The 16,089-nt window shown below is 36.1% G+C and overlaps 2 protein-coding genes across 5 annotated transcripts; one reads left to right on the top strand and one right to left on the bottom strand.

Moving 5' to 3' along the window:
- Positions 1-888: 888 nt before the first annotated feature.
- LOC112166040 (60S ribosomal protein L2, mitochondrial) lies at positions 889-2,629 on the bottom strand. The gene is made up of 2 exons (XM_024302791.2): positions 2,443-2,629; positions 889-1,582 (listed from the first exon to the last, which is right to left on the bottom strand). Exons 1-2 carry the CDS (start codon positions 2,555-2,557, stop codon positions 1,098-1,100), a joined length of 600 nt encoding a protein of 199 aa, XP_024158559.1. The 5' UTR covers positions 2,558-2,629; the 3' UTR covers positions 889-1,097.
- Positions 2,630-2,783: 154 nt separating this feature from the next.
- Positions 2,784-14,240, top strand: LOC112167531 (DNA mismatch repair protein MSH5). Of its 4 annotated transcripts, XM_024304558.2 has the most exons (35): positions 2,784-2,890; positions 3,366-3,397; positions 3,571-3,665; positions 3,894-3,974; positions 4,047-4,119; positions 4,463-4,526; positions 4,734-4,888; positions 5,015-5,116; positions 5,180-5,207; positions 5,337-5,368; positions 5,464-5,521; positions 5,721-5,807; positions 6,289-6,345; positions 7,176-7,277; positions 7,850-7,894; positions 8,552-8,629; positions 8,836-8,886; positions 8,970-9,051; positions 9,224-9,297; positions 9,376-9,475; positions 9,656-9,752; positions 9,927-10,016; positions 10,107-10,171; positions 10,286-10,344; positions 10,890-10,966; positions 11,066-11,152; positions 11,688-11,749; positions 11,848-11,909; positions 12,078-12,131; positions 12,220-12,302; positions 12,761-12,792; positions 13,109-13,132; positions 13,351-13,466; positions 13,677-13,776; positions 13,916-14,240. In XM_024304558.2, the coding sequence occupies exons 1-34, from the start codon at positions 2,852-2,854 to the stop codon at positions 13,761-13,763; spliced, it is 2,430 nt and encodes an 809-aa protein (XP_024160326.1). In that variant the 5' UTR covers positions 2,784-2,851; the 3' UTR covers positions 13,764-13,776; positions 13,916-14,240. The 4 variants fall into 4 exon arrangements, 1 of the variants encoding a protein (XP_024160326.1); XR_002923825.2 differs by lacking the exon at positions 13,916-14,240 and having other exon boundaries at positions 13,109-13,253; positions 13,677-13,701; XR_005799865.1 differs by lacking the exons at positions 12,761-12,792; positions 13,109-13,132; positions 13,916-14,240 and adding an exon at positions 13,173-13,253 and having other exon boundaries at positions 13,677-13,701.
- The last annotated feature ends 1,849 nt before the right edge of the window (positions 14,241-16,089 follow it).

The raw sequence follows: 16,089 nt of genomic DNA, 5'->3' as shown, positions 1-16,089 counted from the left end.
TTGCTTCCTCAGCTGTAGATTGAAAGCATCCTGGGGCTGGAGCTTGAGTTTGCACCGATGCCAGCAGGATGAACATACGATTGGCAGACATGGTAGTTTGCATGATCAACCCTCTCATAGGGTGGTAGATTTTGCACATGCCATGTTGAATCAAAATAGCCAAATTCTTTTCTTGCAATTGGCCAATACTGAGCAAATTATTTTTCAATTAAGCAATTAACAACCACATTTGCGTGACCTAATAACTTGGAGTATTAGCTGGAGAATAATTCAAACCTAATCTAAAACCCTAATAACTAGAGCTTTATTAACAGACTACAATAAACACGTTAATAAATGTGACTAAGTCACTAATCACCAAGAAACATAAACCCTAGGTCCCTAACATTGTCCACATATAGGAAAAGTAATTTTGGTGCTCTAGTTTTCATTTATTTTTATGGATGCACTCCCTTTTATTAGACCGTGTTGAGGAGACTTTTCAAAGGCCTAAAACTTACACTCAGGTACTGTTCCTAATTTTACATCTAAACAATCCTCATTCGAATGTAACGTCTGCATTCAATTTGGAACTAACACAAATCTTTTTATCATACTCAAATACATGCTTAAAGATGAAAAGCACATGAATTTCTGAAGCACTAATTCATTTTTCTTGGGCAAACAAGGCCTAACGATTTTCCTAGATTTCACATGATAGAATTGCTGAGAGATGAGTATGTTAGAGATATGAAAGAAACTCAGAAAAATAAAAAAAAGAAACAAAGAGCTATTTTGCACATCAATTTCTACCTTCACAACCATCCCTTATCAATTTCTGCTGATTCAATACCCATGCCATTTTAGCACAAAATCCAACAAGGAAATGAATAGGAGATGGAGAATATGAACTGCATATGGGCTACCATCATCGAACATACTTTATTTCTAAAACTTAAGCCAATACAGATTGATCTACAAACCAACTTCAAGAAAAAGGTATGAAAACCTTGAAAGTTTATCATGAGTTAAACATCCAAGAACAGACATTTTTGATATCTGAATTCATCAAAAAGCTCAATCAAAGGGTAGTGTCAAAACAAAGAAAATGATGAACATTACTTCTTACGTTTGTTGGGTCCAGTCTTGTATCCACCCTTACAAGGCTTGCCCCAAGGTGTTCGAGAACATTTTCCATGAGAACCACTACTCTTGCTCTTGCCCTCCCCTCCACCATGGGGATGATCACATGGATTCATTGCCACTCCTCGCACTGTTGGTCTGATGCCTAACCACCGGCTTTGCCCAGCTTTATAGAGCTTCTTAGGCTTTTTGCCTTGACTTGGGACCTCACCGATAACGGCCCGGCACTTGGAATCAATCCACTTTTCAACACCAGAAGGCAGTCTCACAAGACAACCTTTCGACGTGGGTTCTTTCAAAATCTTTGCACAAGTTCCCGGAGCCCGAACTAACTTGCCACCTTGACCAGGGTTTAACTCAATGTTGTGTATTTTGGCTTGAATGTGCATAGCAGAAAGCGGCATGCAACTTCCGTATTGTGAATTAATGTCATAAGTAAAAAACTGACTACTTGTACCCCCTATATCATGGAAAGTAAAGCAATATCTATCAGTAAGATTCATTTTTGCATCAAAAGTTTATGAAAACAAACTACTTAACATTTACCAAAAAAAAATCAGAAATCCTAATGAATCAATATCGCACAGCAATACAAGCAATTGAGCATCATTCAACATTTTGCCTAAATCTCCCAGTGCTGAAGACAAACCCAGGGTGGAACCAGGAACTGAAATCTGGCTGGACTCAACCTCAAAGCGTCTTTTCTTTTTTTAAATAGAAAACTTACAGTCCCAGGAATTTTTTGTTTGTTTCATAAAGCTATTGATAAGGATGTTCTGATCGACCATCATTCCTATATTCTAAATGAGCAACAATATATGCAAAGCATAATAACAATACAAACAACCACAGAAAAAAGTTAGAAATCTAGTTCAGCATATCCACTACCGGAGAACAACTGATCGAGTTACTGAGCAATAACCCAAAACCAAACCCAACAATCAACAAGCTGCCTAGCAGCAACCAATTTCAGGTGATTTGAATTAAACTCACGCGTAAATCGAACCATATGAATTGAATTGTACCCATCTAAACCTAATCAACCTAAGCTCAGTCAAGTCTATACACATGCTTCCGCCATCATTAACCAGACGAATGCAGTAATTTCACAACAGAATTCCCCATCTTCTATAAAAAGCAAACAACATCAACAATCACATTCCAATTCTAACACTCTTTATCCAACAATTGAACCCAATCTTTCACTAAGCTCAGTACCACATCGAAACTCCCCCTAAAAATTCAACGAAACCCTCATTTCTCTAAATTTTCTCCCTCATTTTAACTAAATGAGTTTAAAAAGGAAACATCGATGGGTACCTGTGGAGAAACTGCGGTGGGCGACGGCGGCGGCGATGGTGTCGGTGGCGCTGGAGCGGCTGAGAAGCCTACTGAATAGCGCCGACGAAACCGCACGAGCTCTCCACAAAGCCATTCGATCCCTTCCGATCTGGGTTTAGGGTTTTCTTCTCCTTCTCACTACTTCTCCGTGCTCTGTAAATTAAACTCCAGCCTTCTCCATTTTAAAAATTAGGTTCTGTCTCTCTTTTTGGGCTTTTTGTTTATTTGGGCCTCACTCTTTGAAGCCCAGTCCAACAAAACCATTACTACGGGTACCTATATAAAGCGAGACCGGACTTCTCCCGCCCAGAACTTGGTGACTCTCTCTGACTGAGCCGACTCGCTCTCTCTGCTCTGTGCTCGTCTGAGTTGCAACTCGGTCGCCGAAATGGAGGAGGAAATGGACGAAACCGAAGCTCTACCTCAGGTCAGTTTTTCCATTTCTGTCCCTTCCGTTTTGGTTTGCCTGGAAATCGTAGCAGAGCATAAGAGTCAAGTCGAGTTTGTAGTCCAGGTTTTACTTGATATCCAAATTAGGGAAACCGCTACTCAATTGAAACCAAAACTGATCCTTCTTTCCTGTTATGTTAGATTTTGAGTAAAGATCATAAGGCTCAGGAATTTGATTTTCTCACTACTTTGGGATTTGCTGAGAAAATATAGAAAACGAAATTGGATCATTCATCTCATTTTTCTTTAATTTTCGGTTTTAATTCTTCATAGGTACCAAATGCTCCATAATCGTATAGACTATATGCTTTCGTACAATTATCTATGCAAGCTAGAATGGCAGTATTTTGAGTATATGAGAAAAACTATATCCGATTTGTAATTAATTCTGCTCTCTTTGGTTAGTGTGGTTCGCTATTTTAAGTGATTTGTTTTTCTGAATTTAAATGCAGGTGTACATGGCATGCATTCGACAAGGCCATCGGTGAGTCCTTGGTTGTTGGCTTTACCGTATCTTTGTTATCAACCGCATATACTTGCCTTTGTTATGACTTATAGCCAATGTTGCTTATGTTATCTGCTATATATGCGTTGCCTTTTACTATTAATCAAACAGTAGAGTCCGAAATTCATGGCTTTGAAAATCTTACTTTTCAGAGTGGGAGTTTCTTATTATGATTCCAGTATTCGCCAACTTCACGTGATGGAAGTTTGGGAAGATGGCAGCATGGACTTCCCCCTAATTGATATGGGTATGCGATTCATGTTTCTGTATGAAGCCTATTTTCTCTACTCCTATTGGTTTGAATCTTCTTCCTGATAATGAAAATTGATTGGTTTTCTTCTTAGACAAATTATTTAGTGTTTGTAACCAAAAAGTAATCGACTCTAGTTTATACCTTGTGTCAGTTCAGTTACTGTTCAGCAAGCAAAACGTAATGCATCTTATCTGTTTCTGTATGGCTATAACATTTCTTTAGTGAAATATCAAGCTAAGCCACTGATCATCTACACAAGCACAAAAAGCGAGGAAGCTTTCTTGTCTGCTTTACAACGAAGTGGTATGTTGCCATTATATGGTTTGCTATGGATTTCAGCATGTCAGCTGTTGTTTACTTTTTAAAGTATTGCAGATGGAACAACAGAGGCTTTTACTGTGAAGCTTGTGAAAAGTTCAGTATTTAGCTATGAGCAAGCATGGCACAGGTATAGAAGCATCAGCAATACATGCATTAAATTTTTTAGACATTGGGAGTATTGTAAACTTGGCTTAATTTTGGCAGGTTGAAGATAAATTATATCTCATGAATGCCTTTAGTATAACGGATATTTTTAGGCTTTGCGGATAGATCTGACCATCAAATAAAAAAAAAAAATGTTATGCAGATAGGTTGTTGCAATTTACTTCACATGATCGATAAAACATAGATTATAATCTTCATTCTTTCATGTCCATGCTGGGGAGATGTTGAAAAACTACACACCATTATTAGTTTTGCTCATCATCATTATTATGTTTTATTTATTTGTTTTCATATGAAATTTACAGATTGATATACCTTCGAGTAACAGGAATGGATGATGGGTTAGACATCAAGGAGAGAATTTGTTATGTAAGTAGGAAAGCTATCTATCTTGTGTATATATTTGTTCTTATGGTGCTATTGATATACTATACCTTGAATATAAATGGTTTATTCAGCCTCTTAGGTAATCGTTTTGATTTCTTGTTTTGTGAATAACTAGATACCTCTCTTTTGTTTGGAGACGACTTTCTGGAAATGCACCATAAACTCCATTTTTTATATTGTCCACTGCAGTTGAGTTCTATGATGGACATGGGAAGTGATGTTCAAGTTCGTACCAGTGGAGGCCTTCTTGCCGTATTAGAGAATGAAAGGATTGTAGACACACTTGAACAAATGGAATGCAGCAATGCATCTATTGCAATTGATTCTGTTATAGAAGTTTCATTGTATCTTTTTATGTGTCTTTGTGAGTGAGCTCTGTTCTTTTCATTAGGGGTGAGGGATGGGGGTCTGGTTTTGAACTGGTTCTAGTATGATACTTTGATAAATGCACTCCTTTACAACCAAAATAGAAACAATTTTCTAAAACTTGATGCTGCAGCTCATGAGGCGTTGCAGATATTCCAAACAGATAAGCATCCTAGCCATATGGGCATTGGTAGAGCAAAAGAAGGGTAAATTCTGAACTATTTGCTGAATTTTCTTAGGAAAATTAACCTGACATGATTCAGTTTCAGGTTTTCTGTATTTGGCATGTTGAATAAGGTTAGTAGCCTTTTCTGTTTATTTTTATTTTTATTATTTGTAATATAAATATATATGTATATATATAAATATATTTAATATGCTTGTTCCAAGCTAATTTTTGGGCTAATCTAATCATCCTTATTTCAGTGTGTAACTCCTATTGGGAGGCGCCTCTTGAGGTAAATTCTCTGATCGATACTTTTTTATGCCACTACTTTGGAAGTTACCTCCAATCCAGTGGCTCATTGACAAATGTTATTTTTCGTCATACTAGGAACTGGTTCCTAAGGCCAATAATTGACCTTGAAATTTTGAACAGTCGTCTTGATACCGTATCCTTTCATGTTAAACTACGGAAGGAATGCTTAAATATGACGTTTTCAGTTAGTCAAAAAAGATTGATGCTATCTTGAATTACCTTACTAACTGGTTCCAAAGCCCCGGATCAGTGCATTAATAATAAGATATTGACTTTCTTAACTTGAAGATCTCTATTAGTCAAGGCCATAGCTACTTTTCTTTGACAATCAGATATCATTCTTTATATCTTCAGAAGAACTAATTATGTCTTTACGGTCAACTCTGAAATCTGTTAAGGATATTCCTCACATACTCAAGGTACCATCTTTTTCTTTACTATACTTCTGCTGCATTCTGTTTGTTTACTTTTCGTTTTTCTTTTCTTTTTTCAAAGGTAAAATTTTGGTTTAGAGATACTTTAGCTGCATCTGGAGTCATCATTTAAGCCAAATCTTTTTCATGGAACTAAATTATATTCTTTAATCATTATTGCTGTATTTGGTTCTGTCATACTACCGTTATAATTTTTCATTATTTTCTCAGTTATTGTTACTCTCTACCCTTAAACTAATAGACTTGGTACGCTTGATATAGTACTTGTTTCTGTACAAGTTCAAGGAGCTGGTAATGATGTTATATATTATCTCTTAGTAAAGTGGCTGTTATAACAGCAATAATGATGATTTTATTTGCTCCTTTGTATCATTCTATTAGACATGACTGTATAACAAGGCAGTCTCTGTTTTTCCCATGTTGTCTTTATTTCTTAATTCTGAAGCTTTTCTTTTGTTTGTTGAAGAAATTCAACTCCCCAAGTTCCGTATGTACCAGTACCGATTGGACAGCTTTTTTAAAGGTAGGCATTCTCTTATCTGCTATGGCTTAACTCTATTTTCTGTGCACGCCTGCCTCCAGTCTTACCTGACTCCTAGCTAAACAAGTAGCTTTATGAACAACATAATGAGTTATGACTTCTTCTTTCTTTTCTTTTCTTTTTTGTCATGGCACATGTTGTAATTTCATGTCATTTTGTAACTATTTCACTACTTGGGAGCTTAGGTTATGTATAGCATCATAGGCTCCTCTTTCAGTGGTAACAGGCTTATTTTGTGGGCGATCTACCTACTACCATTCATGTGTTTTATGATGTTCGTCATTCTTCCTCATATATTTGTAATGTTTATTGACATTTTGTGCATAACTGATAAGTTACAGAAGAAGCAAATAGCTAGTTAAGTTACATCTACATTCCAGAATTGACCAACTTGACAATTACAATTAAACCCTTAAGCTGTGCAGTACATGCAACAAATGTTAACCTTCCTACAAAGTGATAATAAGATGGTGTAAGACAAAATATATCCTAATGTGTCACCTGTGTAATTTACTTCTTAGCTGAGTATCTTTGTACAAAGGGGGAGTTTTGAACAGAATGTAAAATGTATTTCTCCTAAGGTTGTCACCTAGATATATTCGTCTGCCCTACTTGTAATTTCCTTCCATTTTTAAGAATTTGGTTTGTGTTTCTTATTAAAGAAAAGACTAATTAAGCCCTGGCAGAGCGTAATCTTCATTAAGATGGATGGTAACACTGTATCATTCTTCCTTGAATTTGTTAATTCTCAGTGAAACATTTCGTCTTTTGACTTGAGGTTTTCTTCTTCTTTTTTTCCTTTTTCTCTATAGAGTGTTTGCTCACTCTTGCACGTGAACAAGATATTTGAAGTGGGTGTTTCTGAGAGTCTTCAAGTGCATGCCAAGTACCTGAATTTGGACATTGTTGAGAAGGTTTGATTCTTTGCTTTATTTTTTTCTTTTACGGTTGGGGTACAAAATATTTCTTCTATTTTATTTTCTTTTAAGTTGTACCTTTTGTTGTTTTTATATGGGCTAAATACAAATTACTACCCTGTGGTTTAGGTCCAAAATCAATTCAGTCCCTGAACTTCTAATTTCAACAAAAACACCCTTGCACTTTCAATTTTGATCTAATAGGTCCAATTTGTTAGTTTTCTGACAATTGAGTTATTTAACTTGTTAATGTGGCTCATATATGGTCTATGTTTTATAATGTGGTGTCGAGGTGGTCTACATAGTCAATTGAGGAGTGAGTCCTAATATTAAAAATAAATATTTTTTCAACAAATAATGAAATAATCCAACTATAACTTGAACCCATAATAGAATATTAATGAATTGGACCTATTAGATCAAAATTGAAAGTGCAATGATGTTTTTGATGAAATTAGAAGTCCAAGGACTGAATTGATTTTGGACCTAAACCACAGGGTACTAACTAGTATTTAGCCCTTTTTATATACTAATCTTCTTTCTCTCTCTGTTGTCTAAATTTAATGCAGGCTGCTTCATGCATTACAACTGAGCTTGCTTATGTATATGAATTGGTTAGTTTGTGAAGTAGCCTTCAACCTTTATATCCTTTCATGCAATAGCAAAGAAGAAATTTATTAAGTGTTAAACTTCCATAAGAGGATGAATTAATCTTTTAATAGAAAGAAACCATGTTTACAGACTCTAGAGCCCTCGGTTAAAATAACTTCAGAAAAAAAAGTTGTTTAATTTAGTATGAGGTCTTCCCTTATCAGTTACTCAAAATTATTCTGAATTCTGAAGCTGTATCATGTTTGGTCCTCCTGTTGCTGTTGGACTTATTTTGATTTCCTTCTTATGCCTGGGTAAATTGACTTTTTATTTTTGGACTACCTAGAAGATGTGATCATTTCTTAGACACGTTTCAGACTGATTAACCACTGTTCATTTTTTAATTTTTTTATAATGAAATCTCGACCAGGCAAGAAAAACTTATTAACAATAAAGAAAGTTACAAAGAGAAAGGAGGTAGGGAAGGCATAAAGAATAATGCAACCATCCTCCTACCATAAAGAACCCAAGTGAATGAAACCAAAAATTAGATACCTATAATAATGACTCAATATACAATCTGGAGATGAATTAACCAGTGTTCATTACTCTCCGTCAATCATCAGAATTTGTTTCGCTCTAATATGTTACAAGCATAATATAAACACTTTGTTTGTCAGGTAATTGGTGTTCTTGACGTAAACAGAAGTAAAGAGAAGGGATATGAGACAATTGTAAAAGATGACTTCTGTACTGAGGTTAGGCATAAAGTCCCAAAAACTCCCATTGTTAATTGTCCAATGAGAATGCATATTTGCCTTGCTCATCATTTTTATCATCATTGTTTTTGTTCTTATTCTTCATTTTCCTTGTGTTACCTTATATCCTCTTGATACGTCTGTTCTGCTAGAATTTTTCTAAAATTTTAATTGCAATGTTAAAAATAATTTCGTCTTTTATACAGTTAGATGAGCTGAGGCAAATATATGAGGAATTGCCCGAATTTCTGGAAGAGGTGACTGTTACATAATCTGATCAGAAAGAAGATTGTAGTTGAATTACCAAATAAGTTGCTTTTGATTTAGGAATTCCTGGCAGGTTTCAAAGATGGAACTTGGAAGACTTCCTCAGCTGTGCAAAGACAAGCTTGTTCCCTGTATCGTGTATATACACCAGATAGGTAGGTTCAATGCATTTAAAAATGAATTTTGTGGAGTGACATTATCTTTTATAGATTTTCCCAGGCTCTCACTTGTCAGTAAATCAGTGCATCAACAATCTTTTAATAGTGTTATGCTTTAACCTAGATTCATAAATGCTCTTCTTCTTTTTTTATGTTTTTTACTTTGTAGGATACTTGATGTGCATTTTTGAAGAAAAACTTGATGAAGCTACCCTGGAGACACTTCAAGATTTTGAGTTTGCTGTAAGTTAATGCTTGCATAACATAATTGAACATATTTTGTAACTAATTTTCATAAGAAAATATAGCTTTCAAACTTAGTTCTCTGATGCAGAAGGAGAAACAAAAAGATTCTTTTATCGTACTCCAAAGACACGAGAGTTGGATAATCTTCTGGGAGATATCTATCATAAAATACTAGGTATGCCAGAAAATTCAGAAATTAATAAAGTGGTGTGGTAGCCTAGTGAGAGCTGCATGGAATAATCTGGCGTGCAAAAATAGTTTTTGATAGATGCAACATTCAGAATGCCTTCAACTCTGGTTTAATTTGATATTTCTTTTCTCTATAATGATTTTAACTCATAAATTTCATATATAGATATGGAGAGGGCGATCACTCGAGATCTGGTGTCACATATACTTCTATTTTCAACGCATCTGCTTAAAGCTGTAAATTTTGCAGCTGAACTTGATTGGTGAGAATCATTTTAATACTAGTGCTCTTACCCTAGCTTCCTCCTTCCCCCACCTCATTCTTTTGATAAGTCTGTGCATTTCTTTTTGTAAGTTTATCTTGCTTACCAAGTTCTATATATATATATATATATATATATATATATATATATATGTTTCATCATGTGGCCATTTAGCTTTTTGTCATTGGCGCTGGTTGCCCGTCAAAACAATTATGTAAGGCCTACTTTGACCATGGACTGCTTGCTTGATATACAAAATGGAAGGTGAGAATAATTTTTTTTTTTTTTTTTTTTAAGAGTACCTCTAGTGATGATGAATTACAAGGCTAGTGATGAGAGTTCTTTCATTTCCAGACATGTTTTGCAGGAAATGACGGTAGACACTTTTGTTCCCAATGATATAAAGATTCAAAATGATGGTACCGAACCATACATTTAATTGTAGCCTATTGAACTATGCTCGACTCATTTCCAGAAAATAAATCCCATCTTTTCCACACTGAGTGTTAATTTCAATGGTTCTGTTGGTTCAGGGAGAATTAATATCATCACTGGTCCCAACTATTCAGGGAAAAGCATCTACATAAAGCAGGTCATATTTTTTCTTAGTTCTAGAATGCTCTCTCTCTCTCTCATTGAAATGTATTGTTATCTAATGTTAAGCATCTCTCATATATTCTTTTGGTGGTTGTGACTTGTCACAAGTAAATGAATAGTACTCTATCTTGTTGTGTTTATGTTATCCGTGCCATTCGATGCTACATGCAATAAACATGGTTTACAACTTAAAACGGTTGAGATATACCTATTTAAAGTATGATTCTGAAGTTCAGTAGTTAAACATGTCAGATGATGTTATGATTCTTCAGAAAGGCAGGGGCTAATTGACCTAGTGGCCATTTATGTACCAGGGACATTCTCTTATTAACCTCTTGGTGCTTTATTGGAAACATTTGCATGTTTAATTGTGTGTAAATACATGCTGAATGTTTATTTTGTGTTGCATGTAGAGATATAAAGTTGCTCTAAGGTCACCTTATTTTTCTGATTTGGTTGATGCCTGTTACATTATTGGCTATTAATTATGTATACTGTAAAAATTCATGTACATGTATTCAGAAATTTAATTCTTCCCAGGTAGCTTTGATTGTTTTCCTAGCCCATATAGGAAGTTTTGTTCCGGCAGATGCTGCAACTGTGGGTTTGACTGATAGGTTCGGCCTGTCTATTACCAACATCTTTCTCACATTCCATGTTATACTTGTACACCATTGATGATAATAACAACTACAGTTTCTATTTCTTTCTAACAGAATATTCTGCGCAATGGGAAGCAAGCTCATGGCTGCAGAACAATCAACGTTCATGATTGATCTGCATCAAGTAGGGATGATGCTAAGGTAAACTCAAAATAGAACCCTTCCAAAATGTGCACAGTGCTGATTTAATGAAATTCATTTAGCTTTCAGCATTTGCATCTTCTGATGCATGTCATTCTTTCACTCTTTTGATGTCATAAACCTGAATTTGTCTCGTTTTTAATAATGTATGCATAATCAGAATTTTAGAGTGTTTAAGTGATATTATCGCAATGGCATGTGTAGTAGGCATTAAAAATGCATTATTAAGCTTGTTACTACAGGAGACCGATGGGAAAAGCATTCTCTCTCTGAAATACAATTTAAGCATTATCACTTTATTAAAATAAAACAGAAAACATGGGTGTTCAATAACATATCACTTGAACAATTATGTTGCAAAGTGAGAATGCAATCATCGGTTACCTCCTCTGTAGTAATATTCCGGCTTTAAACCTGGTTGGCGGTTATAAGGATTCAAAATACCTGTCATATCTCAGGACCATTGTAACACCAAGCACAGTATAAAAATAATATTCCTTTTCACTGATATACATTGATTTGACAAACCGACCAGGCAGGCAACTTCACGGTCTTTGTGTCTCTTGGATGAATTTGGTAAAGGTACTCTTACAGAAGGTTAGTCTCTCCTCTCTCTCAAACAAGAAGAATTTCTTTGATATTCCTCTGTGTTCAGCTGTCGCAGCATATCAGAATTGTTCTCAATCTTATTCCAGATGGCGTTGGTCTGCTTGGTGGAACCATAAACTACTTGGTGTCCTATGATGACCCCCCAAAGGTTGAGGCTGTTTTTTCACGCCATAAGAATTGAATCTCAGACCAAATAGAAATCTTCCAATTTCATTTCATTTTATTTTCTTTTTTTATACGTATCTTCACCAAATGTGCACGAGGTCATTATGAGAATTGAAAGTCACTCTATTTGGGATTTGTAATTCTTTTGCAGGTTCTAGTGTGCACACATTTGACTGAGTTATTCAGCGAGAGTTGCTTACCTAAAGTAAGGGTTTACGGTTTATACAACTGATTCATACTTTCAGGTATAAACTGTGAGAATGGTGACTATTAATATTTTCTTCCTATTTCAGTCCAAGAAGATCACATTTTACACTATGAGTGTGCTGAGGCCTGATAACTCGACAGATATTGAGGATATTGTTTTCCTATATAGGTAAACTTTCATTACCTCCATGCATCATCTTCTGCAGTCGAAATGTGTCACTCATTTGGATGTGTATGAAGCCATTTCCCTGGATCACAGGGGTCGTGCTGAAAAAATATTTTTTAAATATCTGTTACAACATTTCGTCTACATGACTGAGAGCATCTTTGTTCTCTGACCACTAAGCACATGCATCTAGTCCTGCCAACTTGCAGTTTGCTTCTGCTAAATAGTGTGTCAGAGGATGACCCTATGTTGCTCGAGTTACAGGGCCCTTATGTAGTTATAATTCCTGCTAACAGTTTTAACTGTACCATAGCCTTAGACTATCAATTATGGCTTTATGAACTGTACAGTCAGGACACATCTCTGATTCCACCTTTAAGCATATTGTATGCTTTTGTTCCCTGGTGTTGAACATAATTTTGCTGTCTGATGTTTGTAACTTTACTTTTCATTTCTCGCAGGTTAGTTCCTGGGCATGCACTACGTAGTTATGGTAAGTATATATACTTACACACACCAAAATATTCAAAGTGTGGATGTCCTCACTGCATAATTAAGCTGTTAAGGCACTGAACGTAGTCATTTCATTAGGCACTTACTATGTGTAAACAGTTGGACAAATATCTAGCATCCTAAAAAATGATCTAGTGCTGTCTAAATATGAAATAGTAACCTGATAAGCGTCTTATTGCTCTTTTATACATGCACACAGACAGACATGTCACTGACACATATCTATGTAAGTTGAGAGTGCCTATTGGGTATTGTTATTTGGAATCACAGTCTGTTTACAATTTTACATCCTGCAGGTCTTCATTGTGCTCTACTTGCTGGTACGTTTTTGGAGCTTGAAACTTATGCTGTGATTTCCAGAAAAGGCAGAAAAGAGTGTTTTAGATTTTTCCTCATTCTACACACGCGCACACACTCATATGTGTGACACATGTGAAACGAGTATTAAATCCTTCTCTCCACTAGAGTCTTAAGGAACTGTTGGTGGTGGCAGCTTCAGTCTAATAGCAGAATGTTTTGAAATATTGTTTATACATAGGTGTCCCAGAGGAAGTTATCAAGAGAGCAGCATTTGTATTGGAAGCCATTGGAAATAATCAGCATGTCGAGCGATTGTGCAATGAGAATTTATCAGTTCAGGATCAGCAATACCAGGTTTTAATCCAATAACTCTCTTATGTTTGAACATCAAGCTTGATGTTAGATGGAGTAACCCTGCACCAGCAAATTTACATTCCCATGATTCACACTCCAAATGGCCAGTGAAAAAGCTATGAAACAATTCTATAGTAATTACATCTCTCTGTCATTTCGATGTTGTTAATTTCTGCTTTCTCTCTTTCCTGCTTTTTAATTCAAATGCAGACAGTAGTGGACAAAATGTTGGCATTTGATGTTCACAATGGCGATTTAGGCCTGTTCTTTCAGGACTTATTTTCTCCTGCGTCCTAGAAAAGCACCAGAGGTAACCTCTTTTCGCTCCTTTTCTTTCATTTTTTGTTCGGAGGGCTCCTGTCTTGTTTTTACTTCTAATAAGAATCTGATCTACGATATGATGATTTCAATGTTTAAGCCCCTTTACTTTATATCATTTTCTTTTTCAGGTAACTTTGCGAATATGACGTTGTGAACTCAGAAAGGTTGCCAGTTGGATCTGGATGGCAATGCGCAAGGCATTATCTCCATCATCAGTTGATGATAACCAGACCTTCACTGATCCATTCATTAGAGATGTTGATGAATGTACAATTCGTATCGTATATTTCCTTTTATGTAAATAGTTCAATTTAGATTCAAAATCATGCACGGTACATGATTGTTGATTTTCAATTCTGGCTCTTATTTTTGACATATTAAAAAAGAACGATAATACGGTTTCTAAGCGTGCCCTTTGATTTTGTAATGGTACACAAATCATGTCGCTCTTCCTCTCTTTACTGCACACACTAATTGCATATGAATTTCACAATGCAACCAAAAATACTCTCCCATTAATCAAGGGGTTCCCGAGCCTGAGCTTTTAGAGAAAAGCTAACCCCTTCATGTTTCATTGGGACTCTGTATTCCGAGCCCTCAAATAGTTCATCCATTATGATTTTGTGAGTTGCCTCTGTAGGATGGACTCGATCCCAGAAGACATGCCCCCCTCTGTTGGAGCAGTAAGATGAAAAGGGCAGACAAGCAGCCTGAGCGTTGAGATAACCTGGACCATAACATGCAGATTGAATCTCTTTAAATCCTGAAATGAAATAGTATATTTCCTTTTATGTAAATAGTTCATTTTGTTTTCTCGTGAGATATTTGATATGTTCGGGGGGTGTATTGTATATGGAATTAGTGAAACTTTTAAAGAAATCTATAGAATTTAAAAGTCTGGGTGTATTCAATATAGACTTTTAACAGTCCATAAAAGTCTTGAGTTATTCAATTAGGATTTTAAAGACTTCATCAATTCCACCAAAATTGTCACGCCCCTGATTTTACACACACGAAAATCGATATATATAATCTCATAATTATACATGCGTGAACGTTCAGTCATCAATACAAAATACCTGAAATCTTTTTCCCCTTAACTTACACACATATTGATGCCCTGAACCCTCAAAGTTAATATACACTCGCTCCATAGAGTTATATATTACACAAGCTTACGAATTAAATTGTCAACAACAAAATAAAACGTAAAGGCTGCTCAGAGTAACTATACAACGGAAGTCCTTATCAAAAGTAAAGTCACAAATGTGGCTTCCTACTGTAAAGCTGCTAGCTCGCTGCCTCAACCTCGATTATCCTAACCTGCAGGATTAACCCCTACACCGTTTGAATGGTGCACCGGGTTGCCATACAACAAACCCAGTAAGCTTTTGCAAGCCCGAATGAGTAACTCAAAAACCACACATGCACAACTCGCCTAACGAGGAAACCCATCAACTCGTAAAAAGGAACACACACCATGTTTTCCCAAAACAGCACATTCTTTTCCCAAAAGAAACAATAAAGGTCACACCGTGACCAAATTATACAAATTGAAACTCTGACAATTAAATATGATAAACAAGTCCTCCCAGGACATTTAAAAGAAAGAATCCCCGAAACTCCCTTTTAAAACACATTCTCAAATCAACACAAGTCACCTCGTGACAAAATCATAATAATTGAAACTCTGACAATTAAATATGATAAACAAGTCCTCCCAGGACAATTAAAAGAAAGAATCCCTGAAACTCCCTTTTAAAACACATTCTCAAATCAACACAAGTCACCCCGTGACAAAATCATAATAATTGAAATTCTGACAATTAAATATGATAAACGAGTCCTCCCAGGACAATTAAAAGAAAGAATTCCCGAAACTCCCTTTTAAAAACACGTACTCATGAGCATCAGATAGCTCCCCGCTACCCCCCATGATGTACTACGGCAACAGACTAGAGCTCTAACTGATCGTATCCACAAACCCGGCCAAAGGCGTGAAGTCCCGATATATATGCCTCAGGTTACTCCCAGCAACCCCAAATCCTCAGACCTCCCCGGTCGTCAGATCAAAACCTTTCAAAATGGTCACTCAGGACCCAAAAGTTACTCAACTCACACAAAAGGAGATGTCACCCCGTGACCTCCAATCATCAGACCTCCCCGGTCGTCAGATCAAAACGTTAAATCAACCAAAAGGAGAAATCACAACCTGTGACTCTCAGATTTTCCGACCCCCGGTCGTTAGATCAAAACATTCAAATCACATCAAAGCAACTCACACCAAATCTTGACACTTTTC

The sequence above is a fragment of the Rosa chinensis genome, chromosome 5, assembly GCF_002994745.2.
Source record: "Rosa chinensis cultivar Old Blush chromosome 5, RchiOBHm-V2, whole genome shotgun sequence".
Classification (NCBI taxonomy): domain Eukaryota; kingdom Viridiplantae; phylum Streptophyta; class Magnoliopsida; order Rosales; family Rosaceae; genus Rosa; species Rosa chinensis.
The sequence above is the reverse complement of the archived record's forward strand: the minus strand, read 5'-3'. Positions and strand labels throughout refer to the sequence as shown.